Here is a 20,580-nt window from a genome sequence, read left to right as displayed (position 1 = left end):
GTTGTTTCCACCAGTAAATGCTATTGGATGTGTAAATAGCTCAGTTAGTGGCGAATAGCAGTTATTCCTATTCCTGTCACAGGGCACTTAATGTCGTCATATTGTTCTATCAGCCCGCTTGCTCACTCCTGGCTTTCGTTTTTGGATTTTGATGGTTTTGAAGCATGCATGTACTGAAATAAGGACACCAGCCAATGCTCTACAATTCTCTGTCTGCTTTCAGACTTCCCTTCTTGGGGAGGTTGATTTGGGGCTCGTGGCTGTCTGAGGGTGGGGCTCTTTGCCCACTCCCGAGAAGCCCATTGTTCCGCAAAAGAGCTGGTGATTCTCCAGGCCTGCAGAACAGGGATGGGCTCCTCAGCTGCCTCTCCCTAGGACTGATTGGGCTCATCTTGTGACATTTTCATCAGCCATCCCACCAATCAGAACAGTAATGAAAATCACTGCCCCAAATGAAGCCACAGTGTTCTCAGGACAGCGTTTCTTGGGTGTACTGTTACTGACTCCTCGTTTCTGAGCTGAGATAGTCTACCTTATGGAGATCAGCCAAATGATTAGATCTTTTAAGAGAAATAGTCACATTGTAAGATCTAAAAATCTTCTTAAATTTTTATTAAAATTTTGGCACGTATGTGCATACATTCATGTGTGCACCTGTGCATATGGAGGCCACGGGCTGATGTCAGATGTCTTCCGTGACTACCCTCTACCTTATACATTGAGGCAGGATCTCTCAGAGATCACCAACTCAGATAGTCTAGCTAGCTTGCTCTAGGGAATCCCACTATCTGCCTCCCAAGTTGCTACCGTTAGAAGCCAACCACACACCCAGCCAGCAATTTTGTGGGTGTTAGGACCTGAACTCCGGTCTTCACACCTGCACAGCGAAGTACTTTACCCAGTAAGCCATTCCCTCAGCCCCAGTGACGAGTGTTGATTTCCTCGCTGGCCAAGTCTTTCCTGGGATCTTTTACTTATTAGCTTTCTGGCCAGGCTTTTCTTGCCTACTTTTTACTGTTCTGTATTTTGTTCTGGTGGTTTTGTTGAAGTTGGTTCCTAGGAAGCAAGGCTAGTCTTTTCTTCTTCTTCTTCTTTGAGTTACACATTTTTGGACTTCGGTGCCGGTGCCCCAGAGAAGCATTTGGCACTGTGTTTTGCGCTGGCAGGAGCCAAGTCCCTTTGGGTAATGTGCTAGTCACAGGAGTGACACAAAAGGTCCTGGGTGAACGTCCCCCCCCCACACCCTGTTTTCATCTCCACTGGACCCTAACCCAGTTCCCACGGGACGGTGGATTGGTCTGGAGTCCATGATTCCAGGGAACGCTTTGAGAATTTGTCAGAAGGGTGGTGGTCTCTGTAGGATAAAGGATACCTATTGATCATCTGGACAGTTTTATTTGGATAAGTGGCAAAAGTAATGAGGGTTATGCCTTGGGTCAGGACATGACACCAGCCTCTGTTTGGAAAAGGGCCTGTTGCTTCCAGAGCCACTCAGGAGAGTGTATATACACACAGGTGGAAACTCTTCTGAAAGCGCTCCAACCCTATTAACGATAGGCCAACTGCTTCCTTCCTCCAGCCCATGTGGCATAGCCCACAGCGAGGTTTGGTGTTATTGAAAGGACTTCACTCTTTTACCAACTTTGAACAAGATTAAGTCCCCACTCCTGACTTCCATTACCTCTCCATTTTCCATGTGTCTTTAATTTTTTTCTCTTTATTCTTCCAAATAACTTTAAGTCACACTCCCCTCGTGGAGGCCTAAGGCACATAAACTTTCTAGATTCAAACCTGCAGGATTTGCTCGCCATTGCTTTCTGTGCTTGATGGGGAAGTTTCTGTGTGCACCCAGCAACTGATGACGCTCTGAACGGCCTCCCTGGGAGTTACAGGTGATGAGCTCCGGTTTCATTTCTTTGATTACACAGAGAATTCTTCTTCCCCCCACTCCAGGAGAATAACATGTACTATTTTATTCTTTAAAGAATAATGCATTCTCCAAACCCTGGAGAAACCTAAATAAGGATGTAGTCTGTATACCATCTTTCTCCCAGAGTTCCAGGCAAATGTTTTCTTCCTATCGCCAATCTCACACTCTGTAGGAAAGTTTGAATTTACCTGACAGCGGTTTTTACAAAGACAAGTCTGTAGCTCTGAGTTTTTATTTAAGAGAAGAATCATTTAGTTCTATTAAGCAAGTAAAACACTCACCCGTTTTAAGGGGAGCATGGGATTTTAACAGCAGAGCTGCGAGTTTTTTATTCTAAAGTGTGAATGCCACCAGCGTTCTTATGGATAAACACTGAGTGGAATCTGCGCAACTTGGTGTTGGTGCATAGAAGACTGTATCCTAGCCCAGAGAGGTTAATGGAGGAAGAAGCCCAAGCCCTGGGAAGAGAAGAATCTGATGGCATTATGTCCATGCAGGAGAACACATACCATGGGTGGTAGCTGCATCAGACAGCTACAACATGGAGCTTTGGTGCAGAGCTGCAGAGAGTGAGTCTCTCATCTCCATGGAGAGAGCCAGGAGCCTTCTAGAGGAAGGAAGCTCACTCCTATCTGGGCAAAGGGCAACAAAGGCAACCCGAGATTGCCCTTCACTGGCATTTGCCAGAGTGGGCTAGGATATTAAAAAATGTGTTCCATGTTTGTGGAGGGGTCCTGGCTGTGTAGGCATCCTCATGATTCTGTGGGGACCCTGGGGATTCTATCTACATAGACCTTTTCAGCATTATTCATCTATGGTGGGAAGCAGAGGACCAACGAACCTGCCCAGTGACACTCTGGAAGGAATTCTGCACTAGCAGCGGGTTGACATCAGTGACACTTGTGATCGCATTATTAGCGTTGACCCCTCTCGACTTGGACATGTCAAGCCTTTGAATTGTTCCAGGTGCTTCGTTTTTACACAGACCTCATCCTGGCATCCGGCCCAATTCCCTGCATTCCCTTTATTGCATGGCCACACTGGGCTGGTGCTTGGCTGAGAAGCATCGCCTCGCCTTGCTGGCCGTGCCTGTACCTAATTACTTAAGCTCTTCCTTGTGAGTGTGATTGGATTTCTCTCCTTTCTCCCATTCCTTAACCAAAGCATCCTCTGCCTGCTGGGAAACAATGGGCAGACAGCCTGATTTAGCAGTTTTATAAGACAACAGCACACGTGGTGGAGGCTTTCCTGCATAGGGGCGTGGTCACATAATAAATCCTTTTTAAAAAAATAATGGGAACAAACAAATACCATGATGGAAATACTGGAATTTCTCCAGAAGGAAGCATGCTACATATAACCATGGTGGACATATGGAGGCCCTTCAGGAATACTGAGTTCTATAACCCAATAAGTTTTCTCTTTACAGCCTTGCTGTGTAGTGCTCTGGTGTGTCAGGTTCACCAACTACACAAGCATGTTAAAGATTAGATTTCCCCCACCCAATAATTGTGAACAACCATGTTGATTTCTTCCAAGGGATCTTACTGTTGGGAGGTAACAAGAAGATACATATCAGCATGTACTATTGAACTTGGATGGTTCTAAAATGCCAGAGGGAGAGTGAGAACATATTTAAGTTGCTTTTAAAATGAATTCAAGTTTTGAAAGTGTCTTAGTAAAATCAACTCCCAGGTAGTACTTTCAACTTCTCCAAAAAAGGAAAAATATTCATTTTGTAAAATAAAAATTCTAGAGCTCATTAATGGCGTATTTTAATGTTGTCATAGATTCCCTTTGAGGGTGTCAGGAACAGTGGGGACAGTTTGGGAGCCTTACTGAGAAGGGCAGGACCTAGGAAGGATGGCAACTTAGCATCTGGCTTCCTCTGATGGTCATGAAGACATTGCCCAACTAATTCCCCACATGAACTAGAAATATTTCTTGGAGTTCACAAATAGTTATCTCTAATGTTTCTCTGCATGTGCTTCAATTGACCACTTCCTGAAAACAGATAAAAAGCTCCTTACACTTTTCCAAACCACAGGATGGCGCTAACTTCAGTTCACATTTCAAACTACAAGATGGCGCTAACTTCAGTTCACATTTCAAACCACAGGATGGCGCTAACTTCAGTTCACATTTCAAACCACAGGATGGCGCTAACTTCAGTTCACATTTCAAACCACAGGATGGCGCTAACTTCAGTTCACATTTCAAACCACAGGATGGCGCTAACTTCAGTTCACATTTCAAACCACAGGATGGCGCTAACTTCAGTTCACATTTCAAACCACAGGATGGCGCTAACTTCAGTTCACATTTCAAACTACAAGATGGCGCTAACTTCAGTTCACATTTCAAACCACAGGATGGCGCTAACTTCAGTTCACATTTCAAACCACAGGATGGCGCTAACTTCAGTTCACATTTCAAACCACAGGATGGCGCTAACTTCAGTTCACATTTCAAACCACAGGATGGCGCTAACTTCAGATCACATTTCAAACCACAGGATGGCGCTAACTTCAGTTCACATTTCAAACCACAGGATGGCGCTAACTTCAGTTCACATTTCAAACCACAGGATGGCGCTAACTTCAGTTCACATTTCAAATGGGCCCCAAGTATGGCTGCACCTGCCCATCTCTCACCCAAGCCTTTCTGCTTTTCGATTTTCATAAAACATTTAAAATAGCTCAGTGAAATTGGTAAAATATCTCATAGAATGATCAGTTATGACCATGGGCACTAAAAAAAAAAAATCCCATGTGTTCAAAGAGAATAACAGTGGTGGTTAATTTTGTCTGTGAACAGTGTGTACGTAAAATAGTTCTTAGGAGCACTTCTTCAGTATGATGAATGAGATCATAATTCCATTTATTCTTTCAGTGTAACAGAGGCACAAGCTTAAACTTCGGCACTGAGCTAAATCCTTTCCAGTGCTCCATACTGAAAACACAGCCTTAAGCGCTTCAGGGTCTCATATCGAGTACTTACGGAGTACTCAGAATTCTCTTATTGAGTACTGTAATACATGATGTACCATAGCCCATGAGGGGGGGGACAGTACACTTTCTAGCTGTACTCCAGCTCACGCACAGAGAAAAGAAACCGAGCCACACAATACCCCAAAGTTAGGGACACGGTGACAAGTGTGACTTCTCACCCAATCTGGTCCATAACAACAGAATGTAGGCTTTTCCCCACCCAACTCCACCTTGTCTCACTAGAACCCTTTCATCTCTCAGAGAAGGGCATGACCAGTGCTAAGACCCGGAAATACACACTGGCTTCCCAGCATCCTAGGCCTTTTGAATTGCACACGCGCTCACACACACACACAGAGTGCACACATGCACGCTTGCATTCATGCACTCACACACACGTGCACGCATGTGCACACACACAAGAACAGCCCTTGGATACGGATGAACATGAGATTACTGCCACACAAACAACAAAGAAGGAAGTGCTGTGCTCGGTGAGGTTGTCCTTAAATGGCCAGTCTTTCCTCACGAGTCTCAGCATCGACAAAAACAACGAGAAAGGGAACAGGCAAGGACAAAAGAAGAGCTGTGGAGGCTGGTGTCAGTAGCTATGGCAGCAGTGGCACTGGTGGCTGTCTTTAGAAGTGGCAACAGATACAATTGGCTGAAAATGACAGAGATGAATCGTAGAGACAGCAGACAGAACAGCTTTGCCGCCGAGGGCAACAATCGGCCACCTGTCCCTTTTCATCATCCTCCAAAGTCTGAGCAGGGTGAAATGAGGGCATCGGTGTCCTCTGCCCAGTAGCCCCGTGGCATCTGTGTGGCCTGCAGCACAGCCCTCCTTGACAAGTGCTGTCATGGGGAAGATGAGGACAGCAGGCAGCAGGAGGGCATGGAGGCCCCCGGGTGTGGTAGACACCATTCCTGGGCATCTACGCAACCTAAGCATCAACTCGATGCACAGGCCATGAGTGATAGTCTCATCCCATCCTGCAGAGACGTCACCAGGTAAGGCGCATGGGGGCCTGCGATGTCCTCTGCTATTTGCCCACGTGACGTGGATCAATGACACTGTCCCAATCCTTGACTCCCTGTTCCGTAGAGGTTGCTGGCCTCTGTTCCTCCCACACAGCATGGCTATTGTCACCTCTGCAGTGACTACACAGTATCACACACCACTCACTGTGCTTGCTGCTGTGGTGCCAGAGTTTGCAATGTCTGATAAAAAGAGACTCCATTGAGGAAAAGTTGAACTTTTACAGCGAGGTACTGAACCACTGGCCCTGGTTCTCAGCAGGGCATCTCAGCTGTCCAGCCCATACTCCAAAGGCAGCCACGCCTTTGGTCTACTCATCTCTATGTGGGTTGGATGGCATTTTGAAGCAAGGTCTAGAGATGCAGGCTGTGGGCACAGCTATTGTAACAGGAAGGCCACTTGTTTGTCCCGGCTGCCCAGAACCGAAATAATCACATAGAAACTGTATTAATTAAATCACTGCTTGGCCCATTAGCTCTAGCTTCTTATTGGCTAATTTTTACATCTTAATTTAACCCATTTCTATTAATCTGCACATCATCACGAGGTCATGGCTTACCAACTAAAGTTTCAGCATGTCTGACTCTGGCGGCTCCATGGTGTCTCGCTCTCTGACTCCGTCCTTCTTCCTCCCAGCATTCAGTTCTGTCTTCCCTGCCTACCTAAGCTCTGCCCTATCAACAGGCCAAGGCAGTTCCTTTATTAACCAATGAAAGCAACACATAGACAGAAGGACCTCCTACACCAAGCTATTCTACAAGCTGAGGCAGAAGGGTCACAGGTTCAAAGCCTGCTTATGCTAGAGTGTGTTCAAAGACAGCCCAGGCAATTTAACAAGACTGTATCTCAAAATTTTAAAAGGAGGGAGTGTGGGCAGTGTAGATCAGTGGTAGAGTGCTTGCTTAGTGTACGAGGGCTTAAATTCAGTCCTTAATAAGACACACACACACACAAACACACACACACACACACACACACACACACACACACAAAATCCCCCAAAATGCACAGGATATTCTGAGGATTGCTATAAAAGTAGATTTCTGCATTCTATAGGAAGGCTACGGCAACAGTAATTTAGTGATATCAGAGCGGGAATGGCAACAGAAATTCTCCATCAGTCTCGAGGACTGGCAAGATCACCATCATCTTTCCCTGGCGACTTTCCTCCTACAGGCAGGCATGCAGTGGAGCAGGCAGCTAGGATGCCAGCTCTCCCACAAGGTGCTCTGTGACTGTTAGTGTTGTCAGTGGCCTTGTCCTTACAGTGTCTATGGTACTGACCAGTTCTTTCCCAGAAGCCTGCTGTTCTGTTGACGGAAGTTTCTTTCCTACTCAGTCCCACAGCCATTCAGAACCAAATAAACACACAGAGGCTTACATTGATTATAAACTGCTTGGCTTATTGTTCAGGCTTATTACTAACTATCTCTTACAACTTAAATTAACCCATAATTCTTATCTATGTTTAGCCGTGTGGCTTGGTACTCAGGAAGGCATTCTCATCTTGCTTCCTCTGCATCTGGATGATGATTGCGTCTCTGCCTTTCCCTCTTTTCAGAATTCTCCTAGTCTGGTCACTCCACCTATACTTCCTGCCTGGCTACTGGTCAATCAGCATTTTATTAAACTAATACGAGTGACAAATCTTTACAGTATACAAGAGCATTCTCCCACAGCACTGTTTACTTCCATGATTAACGCTCACTGCATCCATAAGGTCAAGGCTCAAATCTTTACAGTATACAAGAGCATTCTCCCACAGCACTGTTTACTTCCATGATTAACGCTCACTGCATCCATAAGGTCAAGGCTCATCCTGAGTCACTGCTGTGTCCCTCCCTCCTGTGTACTCCTGTTCAGCAATCTTACCCTCACAGATACACATTAGCTACTGACTGGCTGAGGAGAAATGCCTGGTCACTGGATGGAACGTCTACCAGGAGCAGTGGGGAGCGTTTGTTCAGATTCTGGGCTCTGTGGTTCCTTGGCTTCTTGGGGCCAGTTCTTAATTCATGTTGTTATCATTCCTTCCTTTCTAGAGTATGAATAGCCATGATAGTGACCTCATAGAGCTGCTGTGGAAATTACCGAGGTGATCCCTATCATATAGCTTCTATACTGTCACTATAAAGAATGCTTTTCCAGACTTTCATTATCGCTAGGCTCAAAGGCAGGGTCTGCTCACCAAGGATGCTCATCTATGCTGCTGTGGGGGTAGTTGCAGAATCATATTCCACAGCAGGCTGAGATTTTTTACTTCATATAAAAGTGATTCTTTAAAAAAAAACATTCAGATCTAACCTGATTCTGAGAGAAATGTTTATCAAGTCAAGCCGTTTTCCAACTGTTAGGTGAGCCTGTGAGACAGATGCTCACACAATGACACTTGCAGAACAGTTGGGAGAAAGCACAGCGTGTCTATGACTCCCTCAGGTTCTTCTCACATTGAAGGAGTTGGTACACATGCTGCCATGAGTCACAGCTCAGTGTCCCTTTAAGGAATTCACAGGCTAATAACTAGACACCGGAAGAGTAGACGATGCTCAGCACACAGGCATTGACCTGGAGAGGGGCATGCAGGAGGTTTTCCATCATCCAGGACTCGGTAGACTGCCATGCACAGGCCACAGAAGGTGCACCCCAGGGCAAACCAAGCCTTGTTCCCTTCAGTGTCTGTTTGAAGGTTTTCTCTGGCATCCCTTAGGAGTTTGAGCCCATCCTGAGATGAACATGGGGGAGGCTTCTCACTTGACTGACCATCAGGGGTGTGTATGGCTACTCTCAAATGAGCATCGAGATTGCCAGACTTGGTTTGCTACCCAAACCCACAGGCTCCTTAACACCAGCACCCTGGGGGCTCCTCCCATTCCTCATCCCAAACCTGGGTTTTATATGCTGATTTCAAGACCTGCAACTCTCTTTACCTAGGAATCTGGATCCTTGATTACACGGTGATGTTGCTACCTGCAAAAGTATGGCATCGGCAAGCACAAACTGGAGGTCAGGGGCTCATGATCCCTTCCTGTTTGGATGGACCTTGGCACAGCACAGCCTGCTGCTTGCCCCAGGATTCTCCAGTGTCCCCTGAGTGACAAGCCAAGTCAGAAGGCAAGAGAGAAAGGTTCTCATTCCCACCACACTGCTGCTGACTTTAGTTAGGGAAGAAGCATCCAGGGGTCTCTGAATGCACTTTAAGGAGTTGCAGATGGCAAGAGGGGGAGGGGGCCTTGGAGAAGCAGGCTACTGTTGGGGGTCTTGACACTGTGTTCATCGCTTCTTCACTGCTGAAACTTCCGTGGCTCACTTTCTGGAATCTGATTTTACAAATGCAATTTCTCTTGTTCTTAAAGGTCTGGTTAGGTAACTGACCTACTGGGTGATACTTGTCATTGGGCCATTGACTCGCCACTAGGTCCTCTAAAGTGGTCCATGTTTCTCCTGACACCAATCCTAACAGATAGCCTTGATTGGAGCCTGTTTCTTTTACTTTAACCTCAGGCTGTGTCACTGGACACCCTTCCCCTCATCACCAGGCCTGAGGTGTGTTGGCCATGTGCGTGGTCCTCACTGACTGCTCAACACTAGACTTCCTTCTGCTCCCTCTCCCCATCTTGTTACCAATGGATGACAGGCAGGTTTTCACAGGTCTCTAAGATCAGAACCGCCAATGGGACCCCAGGCTCACAAGGCACTGATTTTACTATGCAGTGACCAAAGTCTATACTGAAAAGTTTTTAAACAAACTTTATTTTATAAATTATACATATTCTGTTTACCTACTCAAGAACACATTTTTGCCTATCTAAGCTTTCAATCCTGTTCCTAGGATTCACCATCCCCTCCTCTGCCTTCAGAAGAACTAGTCTATGGTATATTTTCCTTGGATGCCCTGCTTAGCATTCTCCCCTCCTAGGAAAGTAGAATGAATTCAGAGATTTTTTATTTATCTTGTTATTTCCATGCCCAGAGAAGTTCCTGGCCCAGAGAAGTAACCCATTGAATTTTAGTTAAGAAACAGGAAGAATGAACGGATACCCAAGGGACATGCCTGCTCCTGTCTGGCCAGACCACACAGGTGAGGCATGGCATCCTCCTGTGCCCGCCCACCCTTGCCCTGGGAGGTTGGACTGTTGCTTCCCGTTGCCCCAAGGTGCCACTCACCTTCAGCTTGTGCTCATGCTCCTTGTTGACCCGGGCCAACAGCTGAGCCTTCCTTCGGTTTAGGGCATCAATGAGAGCATCGCACTGGGCCACCAGGCAGGCCTCAAACTCCACACTGTTTTCCTGAACAAGAAAGCACCATTCTCAAGCACATGTATGGGGAGCTTGGGTAGTCATAGAAACCAGAGCATCCCAGTCCTTCCCCCTGAAGAGATGGGAAGGAACTCTGTCCATAGAGCACACTGAGTATTTCCAAAGTACTGGTAAACTCTTCTGTAGTGTGAGCATTTTGCTTTAAGTTTGCGTGGAAAGGGGTAGGTATTTATTACTTTCATTCTTAGAAGGAGAAATCATCTCTCCAGCTTGAATTACAGTAAGTACAGGAAAGCATTGGCTGAAGGGTGGTGCACAAGACCTTTGACAGGTGCATGTGCTCGGCTCTGCAGGCTGAAAAGTGGTTTCTCAGAGGAAGAGGGTAGAATCAGGGCAGGAGAGAAAGGGTTTCTACATCTCACAGAAGAAAGAAGGGGGGATGACAAAGGTCCCCCACATTAAACAGTGATCCAGTGTTGTCATCAACGGCAGCATAAGGTATAATGACAACGGGCAAAAGCAGTTGTCCCCGCATGAAGAAAAACAACAGCGGAGAACAAGTCATATTGGTAACAGCATTTTCTTGTTCCAGACTCAGACAGACGGGACACAGTAGCTTGCTGAGGACAGGGAACTACATAGAAAATGAAGGAAGTGTGGGCCCATGGTATTCAAGTTGAAGCTGGCTATAACTTTTTCCCCCCTTTACTTTAACCATGTAGTTCTTTCATTAGCAATTTTGAATTACGGGCATATATTAAAGGCCTCAGATATTTAATTCAGCAACTTTCTTCAAAGACGGTCTTTGTCTGAGGCCGCATTAGAAGGAGCAGCAGTTCCTATGGACACTGTTTCGGCTCTTCTCGCAATGGTCTTTGAATTCTTAGAGAAAGTCCTTGAAGACTCACTTAAGGACTTGCTGTGCCCTGTGTAGAGTGACGGTGGGGGTGGGGTGGGAGGGAGCCTTCCCTTGAAGACTGCTGTTTTCTTACGGAAAGAACACTCTGCTCCGACAGAAAGGCAAGGCGGGGGCAAGCCTGGGGCTGCACCATTTGTGCCAGCGACGGCAAAGAAAGGGCTGATTGATAAACACTGCCGCTTTGGAAAACAGAAGGAAGTGTACAAAACTGCTAGGGAACCAACAGTTTTAACACTGGCACTCATACAAAAAAAAAAAAAAGGTGGCGAAACCAGTGTGCGGTGCTTTGAGAGCTGGCTTACATTAAGAATCCATTTCTGCTCGGACACAGGTTAAAGAGTCGCTCAGTAGCCAATTTATTGGAGGGCAGAATAAAGGTTATTTCCAGGAGGCAAACCTCAAAACATGTAAGAATGGTAAACAGTGCAGAAGGTCATTGTTTTGGCATCTCATATGTTCTATGGTTTCTCCCTTTCGGCTCTAGCGAAAAACGTATGCATTCTCAAGTGCTGGCTGCCTGCTGGTGAGCACATCCTGATAAGGCAATCTGAACCTGTAGTCGCCAGGGGACTAAGGCTAGAAAATGTCCAAGTGTCTGAAATGAAAGAAACATTAAGATGGAACAGGGAGAAAGGAAAGAAGAGAGAGGGAGAAGGAAGGAAGAGAGAAGGAAGAAGATGAGAACCGACTAGTTAATGCTAAGTAAAACGGGCCCTGGGCACCTATAGGATTTTAGGAACTCGGGAATAATGGGGTTCGTAAAGAAATAGGCCGCTGTCTACACGCAATATGGTAGCGGACTGAAGGCATCAGAGTGGAAGGCAGGAAATGCCTGGGACAGACAATCCTGGCTTGTGGACAAAAGAGCTGCTGCCTCAAGAAGGCGCACATGTGGGTGGCCTCTCTCTGTGTCTGCCTGTGTGGAGGAGACAAGGCAGAAAGAAAAGAGAGATTTCCGTGGAACACATCAAGTCAGAGGGTCTCAACCCGCTTTGGTTCTTGTCAGCCCGCGTTGCACCTCCTCCCCTCCGCCGCACCCCCAGACCCCACTCCACCCCTGTACCCCCCCCTCGGTACCTGGATCTGTTGCACCATGGTGCGGAGTTGCACCAGGAACTCCTTGGCTTCTTTGGCCCTGTCTGACAATCCGTTCAGCGCCTGGGAGAGCTGGCTCTGTGGAGAGAAGGAAGGAAGGCCTGAGATGCCGTCACACAGGGCCACATGGAGTTACCATGGGGCCCCAAACCCAGGAGCCCTTGAGCCTGACCTGAGTCCTCTTGTTTGGGCCTTTGAGGTAACGTGGATGGGTGGGTTCCGGTACCCAGGCAGGCAGCCCTTTCCTGGGCTCCTGAGCACGTTATTCTCTGAAGCAGCACATGTTTCTGGCCACAGAAGTCAAAGGCCTCGCTCGTTGACACCCACCTCGCGCCCTCGTATCGTTAGTTAATTAATCTTTTATATCATTTGTGAGGGATTAAAAAAACAAACAAACGAGCCAGTCAATTGAGCTGATTCCTTCTGACGATACTTAGCCTAAAGGTTCATTGGTCTGGGGTGGGGGACGGGGGTCAGAAATAATGAAGATGATCAAGTGAGGGATGAAGAAGGAAGGATTGAGCGCTGGTATGACGCCCTGGGGTTGCAAAACCGCTAACGACGAATGTAAAGACCAGAAGAGAATTCCACCCCATCAAGTCCTTCTCCTTCTCCCAGGTGCACGGACTCTAGGTTCCCAGTCCCCAACGGCATCCTGACCAAGGTCAAAGCCTACTCTCTTCCTAACCTCCCACTCTGCCAAACCTCCTGCAGTTCTGCAGGGGCAAAATTGAGTCCAGGCAAGCACAGTTTTCTAGTCTTGGTGACTGCTGAGGTGGCTACTGCCCAAACTGCTCATCAGTGGGACCTAGGTGAGGTTCTACCAGCGAAGGAAATGTCTAAGAAAGCTGATGCGGGACCAGTGTGGCCTGGGTAATTTCCCCTCTTTGGTTTCTGCCTTTGAAGCAGATCAGTATCTTCTAGAGAGGAGGTCACTACAGTCAGGATGGAGGGGAAAGGACACCAGGCTCAGAGTCAGTCTTCCTGATGGGAAGAACGAACTGCTACGTAAGCCCTCTGCTAGGTTTTCCATCCCTTGAAGCCCTTAGCAATATATGGGATACAAGATTCCTTGTCCTAGCAGACTGAGCAAACCCACTGTTCCTCAGGCAATGGCAGACCTTTCTCATTGCTCCTCTTTCCTGTGCTTTCTTGAGAGTCCAAAATCTATTCATCTCTTCAACCAGCACAATACCTTTCTTATCCTTTCAATCAAAAGGCAAAAACCTCAAAATTGTCCCCGTCCTGTGATTTTTTTCTCTTATATTTGTCTTAATAAATATGCAGGGGGCACTGCATTCCTTTTTAAAATATGCAGGCCAAATGCCGGGTGGGAACAGCATAGGGGGTGGAAAGAAAGAGAGCAGAATTTGAGGGGTTAAACTCTGGCCCTGCTCTTTACTATGTGACCCTGAGAAAGTTACCTGTGTTTGAATTCCGCCAACAGGAAAAACAAGCATTGGAATAATATTTTGTCATTGGGCTCTGAACGAATGCAGGGCAGTGCGTAAGGGAGCTAGCCCATCTCGTCCATGTTGCCAACTACCGACTGTTTACGCATTTATACATCGTTTGGCCTCTTGCATAAAATGAGAATTTTACTTACTCTTGGATAGTGTGGACATTGCATGAGATACTGTATTCGAAGGCCAGGGCCCTTTAATTTGGTGTTTCCTTAATAAATGTTGGATGGTTTTAACTCAGGCTTGCTTTCTTCATTTCTAGGCACCTAAACACCCAATGATGAGGGATTTAATGGGTGGATTCCGCAATAATATCTGCTGGAAAACATTTCTGTTAACTTGTAGTTTGCTGTGTATTTCAACGCCAGAAACGACCGAGAGAAGGTACATAGTGACCCTATGTTGCAAAAGGACCATCTCTTTATTACTGTGTCTTAGTGATGTCATCACTTGGGGGGTAAATTTTATCCTTAAGAACTGTTTTCAGGGGCTAGACAGATGGCCCAACCATTAAAGACAAGGCTCACAAACAAAAATGTAAGAACTGTTTCCAGGATCTCAGGAAATGAAAGGAGAAAGGGCTCTCACTGGAGACCACAGCAGTAAAATGAGAGCCTGTTCTAAAGGGGGAGTCCAGTTTTCACAGTTATCCTTACAACTCGTGCTTCCTCATTTTCCCCAAATGAATGAAAGTCTACTGCGAAACAAAGATTTCCCTCTCTGTAGTAAACATTCTTAGAGATTTGGGAGCAGGAGTCAAATTCACCTGGCTACACGCACATGAAACCAACTGATTTCTCACATTCCACCCTCAAAATTCATCATGTCTGTGTAATGTATGCTTAGAAAAAGCTTTGGTGAATTCTGGCAACAACTCTGTGGGCAAAGGTCCTTGCTGCCCAAGCACACACTCAACACCTACAGAAAAAGTCAGAATCAGTGGCACGTGCCTGTAATCCCAGTACAAGGAGCCAGAGATAAGTGGATTCCTGGGGCTTGCTGGCCAGCTAGCCTCACTTAACTGATGAGCTCTAGGTTCAGTAAGAGACTGGGAAGCGATTGAGGAAGTCAGTCAGCACAAGTGTCTGGCCTCTGTATGCTTTTATATGTGCATACCCACCTGCACAAGTGCACCCACACAGCACACACATGCACAAAATACCCCTCCACACACACACACACACACACACACACACAAATTTTTAAAATGTTATTTAGTCGTAGACAAAGCGTTCTGTCTTCATTCAGGATTTTATACATCAGAGCAAGGAGTGGAAAAATCAATTCTCCTCCAGACTCAGCCTCTTTGTGTCTGTGTTGGAGGCTGGTGCCCGCCAACTGGCTGACAATTGTTTGGTATTTGATAAACAGCTATTTTATAGGATAGAGACCTATAAGCCTTTCCCCTAAGCTTTGTCCACTTGCTGAATTCGGCCTCAGACAGAGAAAACCGCCAGGTAGCTATTTATCAGCAGCAAGTGCCGTATTATAAGGATTTATATTTGTTGCTTTTGTAGGATAACCTCCTGAGCACGTTTATAAGCCACATCTGATTAAACATTATTACTTATTGATCTGGTTTGCTTAAAACATTTGAATTCAAGCCTCTGCTGGCAGAGGTGTTCTGTATTCAGGACCACAGAGCAGGGTTGGGAATTTTCTGCTTGTGCACTGGGGGTGCAAATCCACGGTTTGCATTCTCCTCTGGGCATCCTTGGAGGGAGAAAGGTACAGTTTCTAAGGGCTGTTTATGATGTCTAAGTCGAGGTGCTTCTGTTTCCTGGATATTTGTTTTCTAATTCGAGACAGTTTCTGAAAGAGGAGGGGAGTGTTACAAAGAGGCAACTACAGGCATCTGATGGATTTCTTGGCTCAGGGCATGCTTGGAATAAACAAGCTCTCCCTAGAAGGAGACACATTGTTTGAGTCTGAAGTAGAGAAAAAGAGCCCTTCCTCCTCCTTCCTTCGTTGCTTGCCTATATGGGATGTTCGTGTGTGAGTGTTTAATGTGTGCATAAGTGTGATAGCCCTTCAGAGAGGTTGGGAGGCTCCAGGCTTTGGGTGAAGCTGCTGTCATGGAGGTCATGGGGCTGGGACACAAAGCCAACAAATCTTACCATGTTTATTGTGAATCTGATTCTGAGCTGTGTGCACATCCAGGGAGGACTTTTAATCTGACACAGTCATATACAAACTTCTCCCATTGTCTTAGCTACTTTTCTCCTGTGATTAAAAGACAAACAAAGAAACAAAAACCCCTAACACAAGTGACCTCTTAAAGGAGAAACGGTTTATTTTGGCTCTCAGTTTGAAGGTACAGTCCATCGTGGTGGGGCGGTCAAGGTGGCAAGAGTTTAAAGCAGCTGGTCACACTGCATCCAAAATAAGGACGTAGAGGGCAATAACTACCTCTACTCGGCTAGCTTTCTCTTTAAATTAATGCATATATACACATATATTTATTTATAGTTGTCAGTGCATTCAAGTGTGTGTGTGTGTGTGTGCATGTACATTTGCACATATAGGCATGTGTGCCACAGTGGTACATATGGAGGTGACAGGGCAATTTTGTGGAGTCTTTTCTCACTTTCCTTCTTTCTGTGGGCTCTGGGGCTTGAACTCGGGTTGCCAGGCTTGCAAAGTGAGCAGCTCTGCCACTAAGCCTTCTTTTCCACCCATGTTCTCCTTTTTATACAGTCTAGGACCAAACCCAGGGACACTGTGCAGGCCACTCTTAGGTTGGTTCTTCTCACTATGATTAACCTGATTAAGATTAAGATTCCTCTAGGGTAGTCCTGAGGCTGGTCTACTAGGTAATTGCAGATTCTGTCCAGTTCACAAACAACACTGAATCATACCCATCTTCATTGCAAAGATTTTTTTATTGCCCCAGCTCTGCTAAGACTCTCTGGAACCCCTTTTCCATTAGGCCTTAGCCTTGGTCTGGAGGACTTGGACTAAAAGAGTTGCATCATATCCCGATGATGATGAACCCCTCCCTCCACTTAAAGTACTTGCTCGAGGAAACCCAAGGTCACAGAAAAGTTTATTGTTATCCAACACCTGAACATAGAGCCCTGTCCCCCAGTTTTTGTGGCAGGAGAGGGGCTGACTTTCATAAGAGTTAGTAAGCAAACTTAGATGGGTTTCATGTAGACGAAGTGTCTCCTAACCCCATTTTACAGGTTTTTGCTTCCTTGATTATATTAATCTCCTGCTCACCCCTCTCCATCCCCACAGTCTCCCCTAATCACCATCCTGCAATCACCCTGGTACAAAGGGAAGTTGGGTTTTATTCTTGCTAGGTTGTTTTCTCTGTTGCAAAGGCAGATTGCCTACTGAGATTCTATCGCATCTTATCTAGCTTCTGGCTTTGTTTATTGGTGGCAGTTGCTAACCCTGGCTGTGACTCAGGAAGATCCTGCATCCTTGGGTGTTGAGCTTCCCTTCTGAAAAAAAATATGAGAGACCCCTACAAAGGGAAACTAGTTTCCCAAGCCCTCACATTTCTCATACATTACAAAAGCTCACCATGTTTAATCTGACTCTGACTTGTGTATGGCGTAGATAGAGGGAAGGCTTTCAACCTGGTATACGCTGAGACAGAATCTCCTATCTTTATCACCCAGTCTGCGCACATAAACACACAGCAATAGCTAGTGAACGCATAATCCTACTTTCTTCCCTTTCTATCACAATTCAAATCTGTGCCAACTTTTACTCATTTTTAAACCATAAAAATATATCAGAAAGTTATTATTCTATCGGATAGCAGCAACCGAATCAGATAGATAGGGCACCAGAGACCATCATAACACCAGAGTTAAAAAGACAGACTTTAAAGTCAGATGGACCAGAGTTTGAACACTAGCCTTTTGCTAGTTGTGTGATCATGGGTACATTTCTAACAGTAGCAGACACTGAGATGCTCTATGCATCCTCGGAGCTGCTGGAAGAGGGAACTGGGATTGGTATGTAAAATAAAAAAGAGGTTGTTTAACTTAAAAAAAAAAAAGAAAAGAAAAGAAAATGGAATCTCAGTTCTCAAATTTACACATAGATATTGCCAGTGTGATATTTAATATTTAGTTGGGGCAAGAAACACACTTCGCTCCAGGCTTCCTTAATGAGATTTTCCTGGCTAAGGGGAAAATTCTCATCCACAGTATTTGCAGAGCATTTGGAAGAAGTCCTGGCATTCAGAGAACTGCCTAAGCACTTGTTAAACAAGCTCTTTCCTCCACTGCCACTGCTGCTGAGAGGGCTTTGTGGCCCAGAAGGTCGGAGCCCTGCCTTGGAAGAGGCAGTGACTGTTGGAGAGGAACTGATGTCAAGGCCTACTTGTTTCAGTAGGTCGTATTCTAAGTCTCTGGTCCACAGAATCCCGTCTTGTTGTGGATGGACTCATGCTTGTGAACACTTCCAGTAGACAGTCAATGGACACCTAAGAAAACGTTCTCCTCTTACAGACGAACATACACAGGATAAAAACACATGACACATGCTTCGGAAACGTCATTGAACTGAGTAGTTGGGTTATTTGGGTAACTTAGGTTTTCCGGTTTGATCTCTGAATTTTAATAGATATCCACAAAACCCTCAAGTCACTAATAATGAGCCAATGAAAGACCCCTCCATTTCTTCAGACCAACTTGACACGACCCAGACTTGCCTGAGGGACTCTCGGTTAGGGAATTGCTCGGATCAGACTGGCCTGTGGTCATGCCTGTGCAGTACTGTCTTGATTCAGGGTTGCTGAGGAGAGCTCAGCACACTACGGATGGTAACATCCCAGTGCAGTGGGCCTGGCTTAATGAGAGGCTGGTTGATTGTGAGCCTGAGAGCAAGGCAGCAAGCAACATTCCTCCTTGGTTTCTGCTTCAGGACATTGTGCTTGGACTTCCCTCAGTGACGGATTGTGACGTGGAAGTAGAAGCCAAATAAACCATTTCCTCCGCAAGTTGGTTCTGGTCAGTACGGCATCACAAAAGCAGAGAGCAAACAAGGACCGAGCCGTCCATGTGGAGAACATGGCTGCCCTCCATGCAGGCATTGCCAGCTCTTGGGCTCTTTTATTGGGGGTAGGCAAAGAATTAGGGCACTGGGGAAAGAGGCAGGTTCTCAAAGAGATACCCAAAGCTTCCAAATGCTCAGGTTTCGTCAGTCCTCAAACTGCTTGTCACTGCTGAGTTAAAAAAGAAGCAGAAGAGAAGGTGGGGGCCCTTGACTAGCCACAGAGCCAAAGGGTCCACTGATGATGGTAAACACAGTATTACTTTCCTGGTTCAAGGCTAACCAAGATAAAAGTAAACCCAGCTAGCACTCTCCTGTCTCGAGAGCTCATCCTGAAGTCGAGGCCATCCTGCGACTGACAGAAAAGTCAAAACCAAAAGAAATGGAATGTGATTAATTGTGTTTCCTTCCTGGTTGGCCCATCATCCTGGGTAGGCTCGGTTGTCATAGCTACACCAGTAAAAATCTCCAAAAAAGTGGACAGATGGAAGCACCAGGCCCCTTACTCTCTCCTGACGTGGCCACCTTGGCCCTACAAGTTCACCCTTCTAGCTCTGTCCTATTTAAAGCTCCCGTCTTTCCCTCTGGTTTCTATTTTTTGGGACTGTGTTCTGAGAGAGGCATCCTACCCTTAGATAACCTCACTGAGAACCAAGGGGATGCTCCAATTTCTGGGTTGCACTTCCCCACACCAAGCTGGCTTTTCTCTGCAATGGAAACCCAGAAATGTTCAAAACCTTGTTACTAGGCAGTGCTCTGTCTGCCAGGCTGAGTCTCTCCCACAAACAAGTCATTTTACAAATCCCTTTTTGGAAAAGTGGCTGTGATCCTTAATCTTGACTGTCACCTTGATGGGATTTCAGATCACTGTGAATACAAATCTCTGGGTATGACTTTGAGAGATTATTCAGCTTAAATTAGCTTAGGAAGGTTATACTAAATATGGGCGGTCCCATGATAGACTGAGCTCCATGGTTGAATATAAGTGGGGGCCAGCACTCATCTTTATCTGCTTCCTGTCTGCAGACACAATGTGCCCACCCACCTCCTGCTCCTGCCTGCATGTGTTTCCTGCCATCTGGACTGGATCCCCTGGATCTGCAAGTCACACAGACCCTCCCTTCCTTCAGTGGTGTTTATCCCACCAAAGAGAAACATAAGCAAGGCAGAGGCAGTTCTTCAGGGCAGCAGGAGAGTCCAGACCCCAGAGTGAGGAGCTCCGTAACTTACCATCTCTGCCCACATCTTCACCAACCCTGAAGAGTCCTCTACTTTTCAGAGTGGTACAAACACGATAAAGCCTGTGACATGCATGGGTCCCTTCTGGCCAAGTCACACCGCCACTAGGGTAAGGAGAGCGTGTGGGTACATGTGGTTCATTCCTTTCTTTGACTGTGAGTTTGGGACATTTGTTCCTTTCCTATCAATGACAGAATCCACAGACATCCCAAATAATCTCCATATTACATTTATAAAGCTCCAATACGAAGAAAGCCCATTGTCCTTAACTCAATATTCCCTGTTACCACCGTTTCACAGGCAAATTAAAATACAACCTTTTTGTTGTTGTTGTTCTTGTTTTTTGAGACAGGATTTCTCTGCCTAAGAGCCCTGGCTGTCCTGGAATTCCCTCCGTAGACCAGGCTGGCCTTGAACGCCTCCGCCCCCCCAAGTGCTGGGATTAAAAGCATGCAGTCAGGAGCCATTTCCCCCCAAAATTGGCAGAGCCTATCCCACACCCAATTATCTGTTAATAGAGGGCTATCTGTTAGCGGAACCCGCCCCACACTCCAATTATCCAGAGAACTAGGAGTGTCAACTTGCGACTTCCTGACCGAGGAATCGTGACCTGACCGATCGTAACCTCCTGGCCA

The 20,580-nt window shown here is 46.2% G+C and overlaps 1 protein-coding gene across 16 annotated transcripts in view; it reads right to left on the bottom strand.

Annotated features, from left to right (window-relative positions):
* The window catches only part of Trim9 (tripartite motif containing 9), a 108,322-nt gene that overhangs the window by 39,849 nt on the left and 47,893 nt on the right, over positions 1 to 20,580 (bottom strand). For all 16 annotated transcript variants that reach the window (XM_075948254.1, XM_075948244.1, XM_075948242.1 and 13 more), the window contains exons 2-3: positions 12,213 to 12,308; positions 10,124 to 10,246 (exon numbers count right to left, since the gene is read on the bottom strand). In XM_075948254.1, coding sequence (XP_075804369.1) covers positions 10,124 to 10,246; positions 12,213 to 12,308 — 219 coding nt within the window. The remainder of the gene's footprint in view (positions 1 to 10,123; positions 10,247 to 12,212; positions 12,309 to 20,580) is intronic.

The sequence above is a fragment of the Microtus pennsylvanicus genome, chromosome 14 (assembly GCF_037038515.1).
Source record: "Microtus pennsylvanicus isolate mMicPen1 chromosome 14, mMicPen1.hap1, whole genome shotgun sequence".
Lineage (NCBI taxonomy): Eukaryota > Metazoa > Chordata > Mammalia > Rodentia > Cricetidae > Microtus > Microtus pennsylvanicus.
This window is presented reverse-complemented; position numbering and strand designations above follow the sequence as displayed.